Source organism: Lethenteron reissneri, chromosome 53 (assembly GCF_015708825.2).
Source record: "Lethenteron reissneri isolate LAM-NWPU_2019-01 chromosome 53, ASM1570882v1, whole genome shotgun sequence".
Taxonomy (NCBI): Eukaryota; Metazoa; Chordata; class Hyperoartia; order Petromyzontiformes; family Petromyzontidae; genus Lethenteron; species Lethenteron reissneri.
Genome location: NC_083831.1, coordinates 4,405,524 through 4,423,266, shown reverse-complemented (window position 1 = coordinate 4,423,266; position 17,743 = coordinate 4,405,524). Strand labels below are relative to the sequence as shown.

General features: G+C 51.7%; 1 protein-coding gene across 3 annotated transcripts in view; it reads right to left on the bottom strand.

Moving 5' to 3' along the window:
- Positions 1–17,743, bottom strand: part of LOC133356254 (ribosome-binding protein 1-like) — a 66,338-nt gene that overhangs the window by 34,477 nt on the left and 14,118 nt on the right. For all 3 annotated transcript variants that reach the window (XM_061573647.1, XM_061573648.1, XM_061573649.1), the window contains exons 2-6: positions 7,529–9,196; positions 6,568–6,713; positions 3,956–4,070; positions 2,284–2,399; positions 1,198–1,313 (exon numbers count right to left, since the gene is read on the bottom strand). In XM_061573647.1, coding sequence (XP_061429631.1) covers positions 1,198–1,313; positions 2,284–2,399; positions 3,956–4,070; positions 6,568–6,713; positions 7,529–9,134 — 2,099 coding nt within the window. In that variant the 5' untranslated portion in view covers positions 9,135–9,196. The remainder of the gene's footprint in view (positions 1–1,197; positions 1,314–2,283; positions 2,400–3,955; positions 4,071–6,567; positions 6,714–7,528; positions 9,197–17,743) is intronic.

The following is a 17,743-nucleotide window of genomic DNA, read 5'->3' as shown; positions in this document are numbered from 1 at the left end:
TTTTTATATTTAATTACCAATTGCTTAATGGTGGCAGGCAATCATCTGACCCATAGGTGGCAACCATCTCAAGCCAGAGGACGAGAGGACTCTAGCCGCCACGCATATAAAGGATTTATAGTGAAAAACTTTGTTTTTACGAGTTAATTTTTTCCTCTCTCAATCTTACACATTTTTTTTTTTGCAACAGGGTGGATGGAAACGGACAGGGCCGTGTCACGAGCAAAACAGCTGACGAGAGACGGAGTTAACTACGGAGCGGAGAGAAGGGAAGAGGAACGGAGGAGAGGCGGAGGAAGAAACGGCAGAAGCAGCAGTGAGACGACATCACAGAGACCACGGGCTGGACAGGAGCAGCTGGGGAAAGGAAGGGATGGGGGTGGGGGGAGAATGGGGGAGAGGCCTTGGCCCGGTGGCCGTCTGGAACGCTCTTCCTTCTGATATTAGGAAGCCACTGGAGCGATCCACTTTGAAATCATCTAGATTGAAAAAACTCATTCTGTAGAAGTGCTTGTTGTGTTTCGTTTGCTGTTCTTTTCCTCGAACCTCCGATTACGTACGGTCCAAAAGAAGTTCAATGTGTAAACGACAAAAAAAACACCCTGTTGTCAAGTCTCTTAAGCCAAGCAGGCCAAAGGCTTGATAATGATTGTACGGGTGACCATCATGCAAAACATCGGCATTCCTGAGGGGATACATTGTGAGGGGAGGACAGTCCAGCAAAATCCATTGTTGTACTGTACTATTCTCCAAAGTCTATGCTCCCCAATACGTCAAACAACTTCCATGACGTCTCAGGATAAGAACTAAACTAAACTATTTTTTATTTCACCAGGTAAGGCCCACCGAGTTATATTGCTCTTTTTCAGAAGCGACCTGGCCACAAATGATAGCTCAACGAAGTGGCTTAGCATCACGTGGACATTTAGAGCAGCCAAATCCACGCGACCACGGGGAGAGAGAGACATGCAAACTCCAAATATACAGCAGGCATCAGGGTCGAAATCGAATCCGCGATCGCCTGCATACCAGGCGAGGTCGTTTAAATATCGCGCCACCACGAGAGGCCCTTGCCCAGCAGTGGATTCACACAAGAGCTGTCCATGTTGGGACAGCCAACAGCGCGACGGGTCGATTAGGCGAGCGGCGAGCGACAATGGGTACAAGAGAGAGGTGCCGTGTGTGCGCGTCCCGTACTTGGCGTCATTCTGGGCGGTGACGCCGTTGAGGGCCTCGCGAAGGATGCCGACCTCCTGCCGCAGCTTGGTCAGCTCCTCCTGTGCGCGGCCGTGCTCCTCGCTAACCTGCTGGAACTGTCACACGGTGTCCGCTTGCCTCGAGACGGCCTGTCCGCTGACTCGCAAACAACGTCCGCTCACCGGCAACCACCGCCCGCTTGCACGGTTTTTGATCTGTAAACGCAGTTGGCTTTTTCCGTGTTTTCCCTCTTGGATGGTGTTGCTCAGATTTCTATTTACTTCATTGATTGTTACTCTTTGGATCTTTCGGTAAAAAAAAGTCCAAATGTTACGGGTTCAAAAAAACACCTCCCTCCCCTCACTTACTCTCTCACACTCCTTCCCTCCCCCCTCCCCTCACACTCCCTCCCTCACACTCTCTCCCTCCCCTCCCTCACACTCTCTCCCTCACACTCCCTCCCTCACACTCTCTCCCTCCCCTCCCTCACACTCTCTCCCTCACACTCCCTCCCTTCACACTCCCTCCCCTCCCCCACACTCTCTCCCTCACACTCTCTCCCTCCCCTCACACTCTCTCCCTCACACTCCCTCCCTCCCCTCACACTCCCTCCCCTCCCCCCACACTCCCTCCCCTCCCTCACACTCCCTCCCCTCCCTCACACTCTCTCCCTCCCCTCACACTCTCTCCCTCCCCTCACACTCCCTCCCCTCACACTCCCTCCCCTCACACTCCCTCCCCTCACACTCCCTCCCCTCACACTCCCTCACTCACACTCCCCTCCTTCACACTCCCCTCCTTCACACTCCCCTCCCTCCCACTCCCTCCCTCACACTCCCTCTCCTCACACTCTCTCCCTCACACTCTCTCCCTCACACTCTCTCCCTCACACTCTCTCCCTCACACTCCCTCCCTCACCCTCTCTCCCTCCTCCACACTCCCTCCCCTCCCTCACACTCCCTCCCTCCCACTCCCTCCCTCACCCTCCCTCCCCTCCCTCACACTCCCTCTCCTCACACTCCCTACCTCCCACTCCCTCCCCTCTCTCACACTCCCTCCCCCCCCGCTCTCCCCGCCCTGCCTCACCTTCACGGCGAGCTGCTGGCCCTCGGCGGCGTGCTCCTGGCTGGAGGCCTGCAGGCGCGAGCGCAGCGCCACCAGCTCCTGCTCGCACGCCGAGGCCCGTGCCCGCTCGCCGGCCACTTCCTGCGAAAGGCGGGCGCGCGGTTCGACGGTCAACCCCTTACGATTCGACGGCCCGTACCCCCCGGTCGGTTTTTGTTCGCGCTCACAAAAGAAAGAAACTCAAAGCGAGTTCCCGGCTCGAATGAGTATTCATATTCTTGGGTTATTTCGGTAAAGTCACGTAGGTAAAAAATTCAAATTAATAAAAGTTAAATAAAAATAAAATAAAAATCACGACGTTTCGGAAGCAACACGAGCTTCCGTCTTCAGGTGGAACCGTCACAGCACGATTGCTGTATCAGCTTCAAATCTAGAAAGGCTCGAATGAGCTCGAGGCGCCGCTGAAATCCTCCCAACGCAGCCCCCCCTCCCCCCGCGCTGGAAATTAGACGTTCATATGGCGGGGAGAGGGGTGGCGGGGGCGAGTTTACCCACAGAGCATTGTTTATCGATCCCGGAAAGATGATGGACTGGGAAGACACCCCCCCCCCCACCAGCCAGGAGTTGAACTCGCAACCTTCCGATTGAGAGCGGCACGCTCTACCGCTGAGCGACCCGGCTCTTTGCAGCGTCCGTCTCGAACAGGGCTCGGTAAACTGCGGCCCTGGGGCCGCATGCGGCTCTTCACAGACTGCTTTATTGTATGTACAGTGAGGGAAAAAAGTATTTGATCCCCTGCTGATTTTGTACGTTTGCCCACTGACAAAGAAATGATCAGTCTATGATTTTAATGGTAGGTTTATTTGAACAGTGAGAAACAGAATAACAACAAAATCCAGAAAAACGCATGTCAAAAATGTTATAAATTGATTTGTAAATACTTATTTCCCTCATTAAAATGCAAATCAATTTATAACATTTTTGACATGCGTTTTTCTGGATTTTTTTGTTGTTATTCTGTATCTCACTGTTCAAATAAACCTACCATTAAAATTATAGACTGATCATTTCTTTGTCAGTGGGCAAACGTACAAAATCAGCAGGGGATCAAATACTTTTTTCCCTCACTGTATGCCTTTACATGCATTGCGGCCCTTGAAATATTGAGTATTGTGTACCGAATTCAGAAAAAATTAACCCGTAAAAACAAAGTTTTTCACTATAAATCCTTTATATGCGTGGCGGCTAGAGTCCTCTCGTCCTCTGGCTTGAGATGGCTGCCACCTATGGGTCAGATGATTGCATGGCAGCATTAAGCAATTGGTAATTAAATATAATTTTTTTGTCCTAAACAGTGTAAAATTTTGGGAAAAATGTTTCACGAACATTAATTGTCACGCACAACGAGTCTGTGTGGAAAATGTCAGCTCGATTGGATCACGGGAAGTGGGTTAAAAAACAACCGAAAGATTTGCACGGTCCTAAGTAAGCGAACTTAATATAAAGGATTTTTTTTTTAAATGGCTATTCTTGTTATTTTGTTTGCCGGCCCCTGGTGTCGTTTTGTCCCGATTCCCTTATTAAGGGCCGTTTCAATGTCACCGTTTCATCTGCAACGCGACTCGTTTGTAACGTGTGTTTTTTTGTACCACTACATTTATACAGAGCAAGTTCAAGGTGCAGCGGGTGGCACGTGCCTGGCACAGCAGCTGGATTTTCTTGTTTGCCTCGCCCGTCGCTTCCCTCTCAGCCACGAGTAGATTCTCATTCTCGCGCATCTTCGCTTTCAGACCCATGCCTTGGTCGGCCTGCGTACACAACAGGCGGTGTAACGCAGCAGGTGTGTGCAACAGGGGTGTGTGCAACAGGGGTGTGTGCAACAGGGGTGTGTGTACAACAGGGGTGTGTGCACACAGGGTGTGTGTGCAACAGGGGTGTGTCTGTAGAGGGTGTGGTGTGTATAGGGGGGTGCCGAGTGTGCGCGCAGTGTGTGTGTGTGTACAGGAGTGCGTGCAGGGTGTGTGTGTGTGTACAGGGGTTAGCGCAGTGTGTGTGTGCGTACAGGGGTTAGCGCAGTGTGTGTGTGTACAGGTGTGCGTGCAGAGTGTGTGTGTGTACACAGGGGTGTGTGCAGTGTGTGTGTGTGTAGAGGGGTTAGCGCAGTGTGTGTACAGGGGTTAGCGCAGTGTGTGTGTGTACAGGGGTGCGTGCAGAGTGTGTGTGTGTGTACAGGGGGGTGTGCAGTGTATGTGTAGAGGGGTTAGCGCAGTGTGTGTGTGTGTGTACAGGGGTGTGTGCAGAGTGTGTGTGTACAGGGGTGTGTGCAGAGTGTGTGTGTACAGGGGTGTGTGCAGTGTGTGTGTACAGGGGTGTGTACAGTGTGTGTGTGTACAGGGGTGTGTGCAGAGTGTGTGTGTACAGGGGTGTGTGCAGAGTGTGTGTGTACAGGGGTTAGCGCAGTGTATGTGTGTACAGGGGTGTGGGCAGTGTGTGTGTGTGTATAGGGTGCGTGCAGTGTGTGTGTGTACACAGGGGTTAGCGCAGTGTGTGTGTGTGTGTACAGGTGTGCGTGCAGTGTGTGTGTGTACAGGGGTTAGCGCAGAGGGGGTTGTGCAGCAAAGGGGTTAATTAAAGATGTGTTTGTTTGATGTTCATTAAGGCTGTGTAGTTTCGCGGGGAAGAGCGGTTCTATGTTGTGTTTTGTTGCACCGTTTGGTGTGTGACACCGTATCCCGGCGCTTTGCTCCAAGTGTCGCAGCAAAGCGTGGGGCGAAACGTCGGACAACGTGCCAAGCAGTGCGCGATACAACCCTTAAAGCACATCGGACTGTACTGCACAACCGCTAACACCTACCCAGTAATCACTTCAGGTGTATTATTTCCACCCACCTCCCCCGCACATAATTTTATCAGATCTCCGACGTAGCAGTGCAACCCTCCGTGTTAAAGAACGGTCCGCGGAAGCGGAGATCACAGAGCAACAACCCGAGACCCCTTCATGTGACCTCTGCTTTATTCATTTACAAAACTGTCAGGGCTGCAATTTTGCCAATTTAAGTTTTTGGTTTGCGTGTGTGCGGTCATTCGTGACCAGGCTGAGAGGCCATCAACCCACGAGGCCTGATATCTCCGATTCGTCACGACAGGCGGCTTGCCTGAATTGTGACCCCAGGAGTTCGGGGTGGAGCCCAGCGCTCAGGGCAGAGGTCGAAAACGGGTTTTGATTCCTTACCCGTACCTGGCCGCACCAGGGTCGCAAATGGGTACCCGTACCTGGTCGGGTACGGGTAGCCGTTCCCTACCCGTACCCTACCCGAAATGAGTGACAAACGGCTACTCACCAGTGACTCACGGCCTACCCGTACCCGGCCGCACCAGGGTCGCAAACGGGTACCCGTACCCAGTCGGGTACGGGTAGCCGGGTATCGGGTAGGGTACAGGTATCGGGTGCCCGGTTGCGACCTCTGGCTCAGGGGCATCACGTTGGAGGAGAGATGTTAACTCCCTGGCCTGGAATACAGGAGGTCATGGGTTTGCTCCAGACCCTGATGCCTGCTGCATATTTGGAGTTTACGTGCCTCTCTCTCCCCGTGGTCGCGTGGATTTTTCTCTGGGTCCTCCGGTTTTCCCCTCCACATTTATGAACATGCGCTTAAAGCATTTGGCTGCTCTGAAATGCCACGTGATAAGCCAATTTGTTGAGCTATTGTTATTGATAGCCAGGTCGCGTCTGAAAAAGAAGCTAATTTATCTCAGTGGGCTTTACCTGGTAAAATAATCATAAGATATTTTTTTTCTAACCTGCCCCGACTGGATATCTGTGAAAAAAAGTTTCGATTTAAAGCTTTCGTGACTGCAGGGATTCATCTTCTTGGTTCTTTCGGTAAAGTCACGTAGAAGGGAAGTAATAAAATAATAAAAATAAAACATTATAAAATAATTCTCACGACGTTTCGGCCACAACGCAAGCAGCCATCTTCAGGTGGAGAACAGGTCTGTCGAGAAGGCAGAGTCTGAATGGCACGCCCCAGGCTTGGAGCGACTATTTATATTCAGACTCTGCCTTCTCGACAGACCTGTTCTCCACCTGAAGATGGCTGCTTGCGTTGTGGCCGAAACGTCGTGAGAATTATTTTATAATGTTTAATTTATTTTATTTTATTATTTTCCTTCTTGTGAAAAAGAGCTTTACAGCTCATCTGATTTCTCCAGCATAAATCGAGCTGTCCGGTCACCCCCCCCCACCCCCCCCAACTCGTACTTCCCGAATGGCTCTCTCGTACCCGCCGGGGGGGGCGACCTCACCTCCAGCAAGGTGTCCTGGCTGATGCCCGCTCTGATGAAGTGCATGAGGATGCCCACGAGGTTGCCCGTCTCCTCGTCGGGCAGCGCCACTGCGCTCTTGATAGCCGAGAAGAGGCTCTTGCACACATCCGTGTTCTCTTCGTCAGCTGCGGAAATTCATGGGAGGTTAGGAAATAATAAAGTTGGATACAAACAATGGTGGCGAGTTTCATACATTGCCCTCTCCCCCCACCCCCCCCCCCCACGTACCCCCCCCAACCCCCATGTACTCATTTGGGTACCTGGTGTGCTCATCACCACTGGGGAGACAAAGGCGGCCGGGCGTGGCGTTGACCACCCACACTCCCATGTGTGTCGCAGGACCGGCCTTCATAGATGCTTCTCGCTAACAGCACTTGCCCCTACAGTCTATTGCAGGCTATACGGGGGATCTTTGTCTGCCCAAACCCAAAACCCACTTACTCGTTCTAGATTTGAAGCTTTCACTTACTCGTCTTAACAGTTTGACCGATTTCGATTTAAAGCTTTCTTGACTGCAGGGATTCATCTGCTTGGTTCTTTCGGTAAAGTCACGTAGAATGGAAATAATAAAATAATAAAAATAAAACATTATAAAATAATTCTCACGACGTTTCAAGCAACCGTCCTCAGATGAAGACCAGGTCTGTCGAGAAGACAATCTGAATGACTCACCCCAGGCTTGGAGCGTCTATTTAAACTGGGTTGGAGGGGGTGAGTCATTATTCAGACTCTGTCTTCTCGACAGACCTGTTCTTCACCTGAGGACGGCTGCTTGAGTTGTGGCCGAAACGTCGTGAGAATTATTTTGTTATGTTTTATTTTTATTATTTTATTATTTTCATTCTACGTGACTTTACCGAAAGAACCAAGAAGTTTGACCGATGGCATCAACTCCCACGTTTACCCACCGCGCTAGCCTCACGCACGTAGAAGAACTCACCGACAATCCCATCGCTGCCGACATCCTGCCTCCCCTTTCCCTTCCTCCTCCTCCTGCTCCTCTTGCCGAGCCCGGCATTGTCGCCCGGCAGGCCCGAGGCCTCCTCCTCCACCTCCTCATCCTCATTTGCTGGGGCCACGGGCTCCTCCTCCTGCAGCGGCGGTCGGGACGCGCCCTTCCCGGCCACTCCGTCGGCCGGCGCTGCCAACGGCATCGCAGGCGGAGCAGCGGCAGCGGTCACGGCGGTGACGACCTCTCGCTGCGGAGAGTGAGACTTGGATGACGATTTGGACGATGGCACGGGGGACGACGAGGAAGAGGAGCTCGAGGGAAGCTGCTTCGACGAGGAGGACGACGACGACGACGACGAGGTAGAGAACGTCGCCATCGCTTCCTGCGCCAGTTGCGGCGCGATCAATGCTTCCTGCAACTGCTGCTGCTGCTGCTCCTGCTGCCGCTGCCGCTGCAGCTGCTTCCTGCCGCGCTTGTTAAGCGGCGAGCCACTCTGAGGCCCCACGGTGGCGTCGCCTAACTCTGCAGACGCTCGTCCCTCTCCGTTCGCCTTCTCCGCAGAAACCGGAACCGGGACCTTGGCCGGCGCCGGGGCGGCGCTCACAGCCGGCGCTTTGGTGACGTCGTAGGTGGCGGCCTTCGTGGTGGTGGCGGTAATGGAGGAGGAAACATCTTTAGCAGCCGGACCCTTGGCTTTGGGAACCGCTTTCGCCATCTCGTGGTTCGCCGAAGCCTTGCCGGTTGCCGACGGCTTTGCCGCTGGCGCTTGAGCGACGGGAGTTGTTGCTCCATTGGTAGCCGTCACCCTGGCCGTGGCCGCAGCCTTCTTGGCCGAAGCGCCGGTGCCCACCGCTTCCTTTGCCGCCGCCGCCGCCTTGGTGGAATCGGGGGACTTCCCAGCCTGCACCGAGGAACCGGCGCTGGCTCTGCCGGAATCTGGCAGCTCCCCGGCAAAACGAGTGCCACCGCCGCCGTCGCCGCCGCCGCCAACCGCCGCCAGCGCAGGCAAATCAGGCGACGCGTTGGAATCGCCGCGCTTGTTCTTCCCGCCGTGGTTCGGTTTCTTCTTCTTGCCCTGCGCGACCGCTGGCGCCGCCGTGCCGTTGGCACTGCTGTTGGCGGCCCGCTGCCGTTTGGCCGCCGCGCGGCCGCCGGGCTGCGGCACGGCGACGGCGTTGATCGGCGCGGGGTTGATGACGTTGGCGGTGCGCGAGCCCAAGAAGGCGACCGCGTCCTCCAGGTCGCCGGCGGACGACGACGACGAAGACGACGGCGACGAGTCGGAGGCCTCGCTGGCCGTGGGGCTCCCGCTGCGGCGGCCCTCGCCAACCGGGCGGCCCCCGTTGCGCTTCTCGGCACGCTTGTTGCGCCGACGCTCCTTCCGTCGGCGCTGCTTGCCGCTGCCGCCGACGCCGCCGCCGCCGGCGCCGACGCCGGCCTTGAGCTCCGTCAGGGACGGGCTGTGCCGGCGAGTCAGCCCGACGTAGGGCTTCTGGCGCATGGAGAAGGCCGACACGAGCGAGATGGAGACGGCCGAGAAGACCATGAAGCTCAGGAAGTAGGCGAGCGCCATCGTCTGCGAGTCGGTGTCCATCGCGACGGCCCGGCCGGCGCTCGCGATCGGCAAACCCGACTACGGCGGGGAGGGTTGCGCGTCTGTGAACACAAACACAATCAAATTCATGTTACGCGGGTAAATGTCATTTCTTGTGCTCCGTCCTATCTCGCCGATCAGTGCGTAGCGGCTTCAACAGACCAAAATCGACTCCGACTACGATCCGAGGCTCGCGGCGACCTGCTGCTGTACTGGCTGCGTTAAACCTGTGTGTGTGTGTACAGGGGTTAGCGCAGTGTGTGTGTACAGGGGTTAGCGCAGTGTGTGTGTGTGTGTACAGGGGTTAGCGCAGTGTGTGTGTGTGTGTACAGGGGTGCGTGCAGTGTTTGTGTGTGTGTACAGGGGTGCGTGCAGTGTGTGTGTGTACAGGGGTTAGCGCAGTGTGTGTGTGTGTGTGTACAGGGGTGCGTGCAGTGTTTGTGTGTGTGTACAGGGGTGCGTGCAGTGTGTGTGTGTGTGTACAGGGGTGCGTGCAGTGTGTGTGTGTGTGTGTACAGGGGTGCGTGCAGTGTGTGTGTGTGTACAGGGGTGCGTGCAGTGTGTGTGTGTGTACAGGGGTGCGTGCAGTGTGTGTGTGTGTACAGGGGTGCGTGCAGTGTGTGTGTGTGTACAGGGGTGCGTGCAGTGTGTGTGTGTGTGTACAGGGGTGCGTGCAGTGTGTGTGTGTGTGTACAGGGGTGCGTGCAGTGTGTGTACAGGGGTGCGTGCAGTGTGTGTGTCTGTGTACAGGGGTGCGTGCAGTGTGTGTGTGTGTGTACAGGGGTGCGTGCAGTGTGTGTGTACAGGGGTGCGTGCAGTGTGTGTGTGTGTGTACAGGGGTGCGTGCAGTGTGTGTGTGTGTGTACAGCAGTGTGTGTGTGTACAGGGGTTAGCGCAGTGTGTGTGTGTGTGTACAGGGGTTAGCGCAGTGTGTGTGTGTACGATATGGCCAGAGCAGTTTCGGGGTCTGCGGCTTAAAGACCTGGAATACACGACCAAGCTCATGTTCGGGAACCTTCACCGAGTCTGAGCCGGTTCCGCAACAGACTCAAAACGGTGTTGTTGTTGTTGTTTCAGAGAGCCTCCTTCAACGTGTGATCAGTGCGCATTGGTGATGGGCTGGACTTGTAAGAGTGCGCAATATCAAATGTTCCTACTTACTTAAAAAAAGGATGTAAAAGCCAAGAATTAAAAAAAAACGACATGACGGACAAAGCAAAGTGCCAAATTACAACATTTGTTGGTTTCTTCTGATCAAAAAAAGGAGGGAGGGAATGGTGAGGCAAGCTCAAGGTACAGAACAAGACACTCATTAAAAGAACAATAATTAAAAACCGATAAACAGCAAACAGTCGAGCGGCAGGTCGCGTATGGTGGGGTACGATGCATCCACTGCAGGATGAAAGCCTCTGTGACCCAGAAAAAAAATAGACGAATTCATATGTGATTAGCGCGAGTACTGCCACCTCTTCCTCATAGAGACAGGGCCAGCATGGAAGAGTAGGCCAAATACGCACTACAGGGGTCTCTCTAAAGCACCACCCAGTAGAGCCCCTTTCATTCACACCAAAAGTTAAAGATCCCCCCCCCCCCGTATAGCCTTAACAGACTGTAGGGGCAAGTGCTGTTAGCGAGCACCTATGAAGGCCGGCACGGCACACGAGGGGGTGGGTGCCCAGCACCACGCCCGCCCGCCTTTGTCTCCCCAGTGGCGATGTTTACACACCGCACCAGGTACACAATTGAGGCCGAGTCGACCTAGGAGAAAGGTCCAAGATCCGTTTAAATAATCGTCACCGGTGTTGGCCATGAGCGGGAAATCGGACTCGGGTCGCCAGGTCCATAGCGCAGCGCGTTAACCACTACACTACCGCTCCCCACTACTCACACCACACACGCACACACAGGATCGCGCATCTGAAACCGATGATATTATCCACGACTTGTGCATATTCAAATTATATGTTACCGTACCTCGAGGCTCGTTGAACAAATAAGAGACAGATGATGCACGCGCACGGCAGGTGCCACAAATGAGACGGAACAAACAATCGTGACGACTCTTCAAATATTCACAGGCCCAGTAAGTTACACTGGGCCTGCAAACAACAGAATACACAATCATCTCTGTTGCCAACCACTGCAATAAAATAAATAAGTATTCTTTGAATGATAAACTACTGCACAGGAAAAAAAAGTGAGGCCCAAGTGCTTTATTTTTTTTCATTTCCTATCCAAATGAGCAGTGATGCAACAAATACTATCTTTACAGCCCTGAGCTAAATGGTGTAAATTCCACATTAATTCTAGATTTGAAGCTTTCGTGACTGCAAGGATTCATATTCTTAGGTTTTTTCGGTAAAGTTACTTGATACAGCTGTCGTGGCTGTGACTGTTCCACCTGAAGACGGAAGCTTGTGTTGCCTCCGAAACGTCGTGATTTTTATTTTACTTTTATTAATTTTTATGTTTTACCTACGTGACTTTACCGAAAAAACCTAAGAATATAAATTCCACATTTCTATGGCGGGGGGTGCATTCTCTCCATTGCACAGCCACCGTTGACTCCCATACCACCCCCCACATAGCAATACGTATTTCATGTCAACCTCGGGAAAGTGATTATGAGATCGGTTAACCCCTGCCCTTAACCGGGAGTGAACTAAACCTTGCAATATGCCAGGTCACCAGCGTGTACAGGCAAACCTTACCCAACGTGGCTTTATCAACCGCGTGTTAAATTAAATCATTAGCACGGTTGGCTACGTACGGCGCGAAATACGTTCAACGTAGAGACATACATAAACGTGCTTCGGCTCTGCACGGTGTACCGAATGAGGTATCGGTTTTCTGGAAACAGTTGCGTGTGAGTGCATCGACTGTGTGTGTTTTTTTTGTGTGGGGAGTAGTAGTGAAATGGTTAGCGCGCTACGCTACAAACCTGGGGACCTGGGTTCGATTGCCGCTCACGGCTAACACCAGTAAGCATTATATGAACCAGTCCTGGGCCTCCCCTAGGTCGACTCAGCCTCAAATGAGTACCTGGTATGATTTTTAAACATCGCCACTATGGAGACAAAGGCGGCCGGGCATGGTGTTGGTCACCCAACACCTCGTGTGCCGTGCCGGCCTTCATAGGTGCTCGCTAACAGCACTTGCCCCTACAGTCTATTGCAGGCTATACGGGGGATCTTTGTCTTTTTTTCAGTATGCTTTCATCCGTGATGTTACATTATAATGTTACATTACCACAGAAAAAAATGTAACACGCGCAACGCATATAGCCGTCCAATCGTTGAGAACGTTAGTCACACGGAGGCCGAGATGGCGAGTCATCAACACTCAAGCGACAGCGTAGGGGGCGAGAGAGTGCCACGGGGGGAGGGGGGCGAGGCTTTTGCGTTGGAGATGAAATAGAAAAATAAGGAATGTACACGCACACACACACACAAGAAATGGAGAGCGACCCAGCATCCTTTAGTTACAATGACAAGGGTGGAGATCGGGGTGTAGAATAAGTTGAACAAAGGAGGTGGTGGTGATAATTTCAGACCCAGGAACGCAATCCCTGTTGTTCCCATCATGAGGTCTCTACTGTTTGTCGACTGTAAGACTTTGCCCAACACGGAATATTCCGGGAACGCAACCCCCACGCGTTCGGCGAGGTCTGCCCGTACTTTAACACTTTTACTCTTGCGACTAACATTTCTTCCAAGGAATAACTGACCAGTTACCCGAAACAAATCCACGCCAGACATGAATAGCTCACGCTTGGATGGATCTTTTCGGACATTATTCAGAAACTATTTTTGATGACCCAGGAATAGATTACTCGTGGATGGCCAAGCGACAGGCTCGCCAACGCGATCTTCCAGAAACCAGTACAGTGGAACCTCGGTATACGACCGCTTTGAAATACGTTGAATTTGGTATACGTCGTGTTTTTTCGAAAAAAAAAACCGTCTTGGGATACGACGTCTTGCTTGGGATACGACGCGTTTGCTTGAACTTGTATGGGTCGGGATGAGTCGCGTACAGGACCCGCGTATGCCCGGTCACGACTGAAACAAAGCGAGAGGGGTGGGGGACGTGGGGGGGGGGGGATGTGGGGGAGGGGGGCGGGGGGCGGGGGGGGGCTGCCCCCATGGAGGGTGGAGCCCCGGGTCGAGGCACGCCACGTGACCAGCACAGCTGGCAGCAGCGCTGGTCACGTGGCTTCAGTATGCATTTTAGTAATTAGTGTCTAAATTATTTTATACAACCCCATTAATGTATAATATGCCACGTAAAATATAATTTCTTTTCCTCTGGAATGGATGATTTCCTTTGCCTTTATTTCTTACGGGAAAATTTCGTTTGGTGTCTACGTCATTTTCGGTATAAGTCCTCCCACCTTCTGGAACGAATTGACGACGTATACCGAGGTTCCACCGTATTGAGGAAACCCGAAAGGTACGGGGGGAGGCGGAACCGACCCGCTTCTCATGTCACCCTCCAATCTCCGCGTCGCCGCCAAGTTGCGTGTGAACAAAATATCGCTTTAAAATGTCAACGGCGCCATTCGCCAACGACTTCGTTGTTGCCGGAAAAAAACCGGCCGCAACCTTTCGAATCATAGCCGTCGGTTCATGCGACAAACTGTACAACAACGAGCTCGCATGATTCCAAGAGGCGGCAGATGGGTAGCAGTGACGCAGCGGATATCTCAATGAGCTGCGAGACCAGCGGCCAGTGGACGGTTCCTGGGGAGCGATCATCTGAATCAGTCCTGACCAGCGTCAAGTATGGTCAAACAATCCCCAACACCGACGCTGCGTGGAGGAGTCCTTCATCCAGCAGTTGATTGACAAAGTTGTGCACCGATGCCGACTTTATTGAGGGCGATATTGGCACGTAAGAGAAAGATTGATTGAAAGACGCCTTTCATTACAATATTCAAAAGCCAGCTTTCATACAATCTACACTTCCATATCATTGATTGGCTTATCGACTGCATGAAACTAACCACTGGTTCACAGGTCACACAGTGTCCCAGAAGTGATTTAATGTTCAAATAGGTTCGTTATTGATTGCGAAATCCCATATTCCCTGGATTATAAGATGCCCTTTCTGAACTTGTATTTGAAAACAAAAGTTGGTTCTTATAATTCGGTAAGCGAATGTGCGCGTCACGAGGTGTGCCCAACTTTCTTGACACCGGGGCACAAGGTTTGGGTGGGTCTTGCTTTCGAGAGCATTAGAATCCAGAGAATATGGCAATTGTAAGAGCTGCTATCTCATTGAGGCGAGAGTTTGACTGATAAGATCAACCGGCTCACAAATGGGCTGGTCAAAGTTCGAATCCTAGACCGAGGGCGGCATTCGACTTGGCCCATTACCCCCGAGAAAATAGAAAAACCACTCCTTTCAACAACATTGAAAGTCTTCTTGGTTCTTTCGGTAAAGTCACGTAGAAGGGAAATAATAAAATAATAAAAATAAAACATAATAAAATACAAATGTTTTATTTTTATTATTTTATTATTTCCCTTCTACGTGACTTTACCGAAAGAACCAAGAAGATGAATCCCTGCAGTCACGAAAGCTTTAAATCGAAACATTGAAACTGCTGGCATCCAAATGAGAGACTCGAATCCCTGCCATGGGAACGTGGAATGTTGACAACTGGCTCAAGAACTTCCTACAGCGATGAAAGACGAGTGCACACCCATTGCATCGTTTGAGTCGGGGGGGGCACAGATACCGACACTCTAAACTTGGCACGTCTATTTGTGGACGATTCTGACGCGGTTATTTCCCTCATCGCCTTCCCCCCCTCTTGTAGAAACCCCGTCGCCGACTTCTTGGCCGAACTGATGCAACGTCGAGAAACACACGGCGCGCCACTCCGGCCCCGGTAATACCGCATTGTTTCTAGATTTGAAGCTTTCGTGACTGCAAGGATTCATATTCTTAGGTTTTTTCCGGTAAGGTCACGTAGGTAAAAATTTTAAATTAATGAAAGTAAAATAAAAAAAATAAAAAAATCACGACGTTTCGGAGGCAACACAAGCTTCCGTCTTCAGGTGGATCCATCGCAGCACGAAAGCTGTATCAACACAGCACGAAAGATGTGTCAACACAGCACGATAGATGTGTCCCCCCCAATATATTAGTATTACGGCCTTGACACACACTTTACCCCACCAAACACAACCTGCAGATAGACTAACTGCAGTGTAACCCATTTATACTGCCGGAAGGAACACACAGGGGGATTGAACAAACGTTTAACTGCCGTGCTGGGAGATTAAACCGACGACCTCTGGATTACAAGTCCAGTGTGCTGACCACCACACCCTTGCGACATCATCTTGTCAAAATGCTCAAGTGTGTCAACATCACCTACATTAAAAAGGCCAAAACTCGTATGAAAACTTCCAGGTGTGTGTGTTTTTTATCTGCCGTGTGGAAATAATTTTAAAAAATTAACCCGTAAAAAGAAAGTTTTTCACTATAAATCCTTAATATGCGTGGCGGCTCGAGTCCTCTCGTCCTCTGGCTTGAGATGGCTGTCACCTATGGGTCAGATGAATGGCTGCCACCATTAAGCAATTGGTAATTAAATATAATTAATTTTTTCCTAAAAAGTGTAACATTTTGGAAAAAAATTTTTCAGGAAAATACATTGTCACGCACGAGTCTGTGTGCAAAATGCCAGCTCGATTGGATCACGGGAAGTGGGTTAAAAAACGACCGGAAGATTTGCACGGTCGTAAGCAAGCAAGTGAACTTAATAAAAGGATTTAAAAATTGGGTTTCTCGACATCAAGCCGAAGCAAGCTCAACTCACTCCGGGCCAATTTTTTTTTAATTATTCGTTCGTGTCCCGTGTGACATGTGTACACCTACACTTTTTGTCAACACACTGCTGGATAAATAAGGGCTTCCCGAAACCATCGAGTCAAACGTGGTCACAATTGGACCGCACCTCACTGGTACTGTGCACCCACCCCACCACCCCCTTCGTAAATCATCCTGCACGGACCAACATGCTAAAGTACGGTCAAACAACCCACATGCGACTGGACGTGGCATGGGAAAGCCTTCGTCGTCATTATAATGTATCATTACACATTAAAGATTCAGGCGACGACAATGGCACTGTTTCATACCGCCGCAGAAAAACCACGCGAGATATTTAAAGCCCACTTCACCTTCGACGGGGAAGGTGAAAGGATTGGGGAAGGTGATAGGATGGCAAAGGTGCAGCCCTGCAATTTCCTGCTCATGCCGTTGCTGGCGCGAGGGCCTCCACTGGCTCCGGAGAGGCCCTCTCCAGGGCAAATCTACGCGACCACGGGGGAGAACATTCAAACTCCAAATATAAGGTGTCGGGATCGAACCCACGACCTCCTGTACACCAGGCGAGGTAGTTAACATCTCTCCACCATACAAACTCAAAATATACAGCAGGTGTCAGGGTCGGGATCGAACCCACGGCCTCCTGTACACCAGGCGAGGTAGTTAACATCTCTCCACCATGCAAACTCCAAATATACAGTGGGTGTCGTCAGGATTGAACCCACGGCCTCCTGTACACCAGGCGAGGTAGTGAACATCTCGTCACCATGCAAACTCCAAATATACAACAGGTGTCAGGGTCGGGATCGAACCCACGGCCTCCTGTACACCAGGCGAGGTAGTTAACATCTCTCCACCATGAAAACTCCAAACATACAGCAGGTGTCAGGGTCAGGATCGAACCCACGGCCTGCTGTACACCAGGCGAGGTAGTTAACATCTCTCCACCATGCAAACTCCAAATATACAGCAGGTGTCAGGGTCGGGATCGAACCCACGGCCTCCTGTACACCAGGCGAGGTAGTTAACATCTCTCCACCATGCAAACTCCAAATATACAGCAGGTGTCAGGGTCGGGATCGAACCCATGACCTCCTGTACACCAGGCGAGGTAGTTAACATCTCTCCACCATGAAAACTCCAAATATACAGCAGCAGGTGTCAGGGTCGGGATCGAACCCATGGCCTCCTGTACACCAGGCGAGATAGTTAACATCTCTCCACCATGCAAACTCCAAATATACAACAGGTGTCAGGGTCGGGATCGAACCCACGGCCTGCTGTACACCAGGCGAGGTAGTTAACATGTCTCCACCATGCAAACTCCAAATATACAGCAGGTGTCAGGGTCGGGATCGAACCCACGACCTCCTGAATACCAGGTGAGGTAGTTAACATCTCTCCACCATGAAAACTCCAAATATACAGCAGCAGGTGTCAGGGTCGGGATCGAACCCATGGCCTCCTGTACACCAGGCGAGATAGTTAACATCTCTCCACCATGCAAACTCCAAATATACAACAGGTGTCAGGGTCGGGATCGAACCCACGGCCTGCTGTACACCAGGCGAGGTAGTTAACATCTCTCCACCATGCAAACTCCAAATATACAGCAGGTGTCAGGGTCGGGATCGAACCCACGACCTCCTGAATACCAGGTGAGGTAGTTAACATCTCTCCCCCATGAAAACTCCAAATATACAGCAGGTGTCAGGGTCGGGATCGAACCCACGACCTCCTGAATACCAGGTGAGGTAGTTAACATC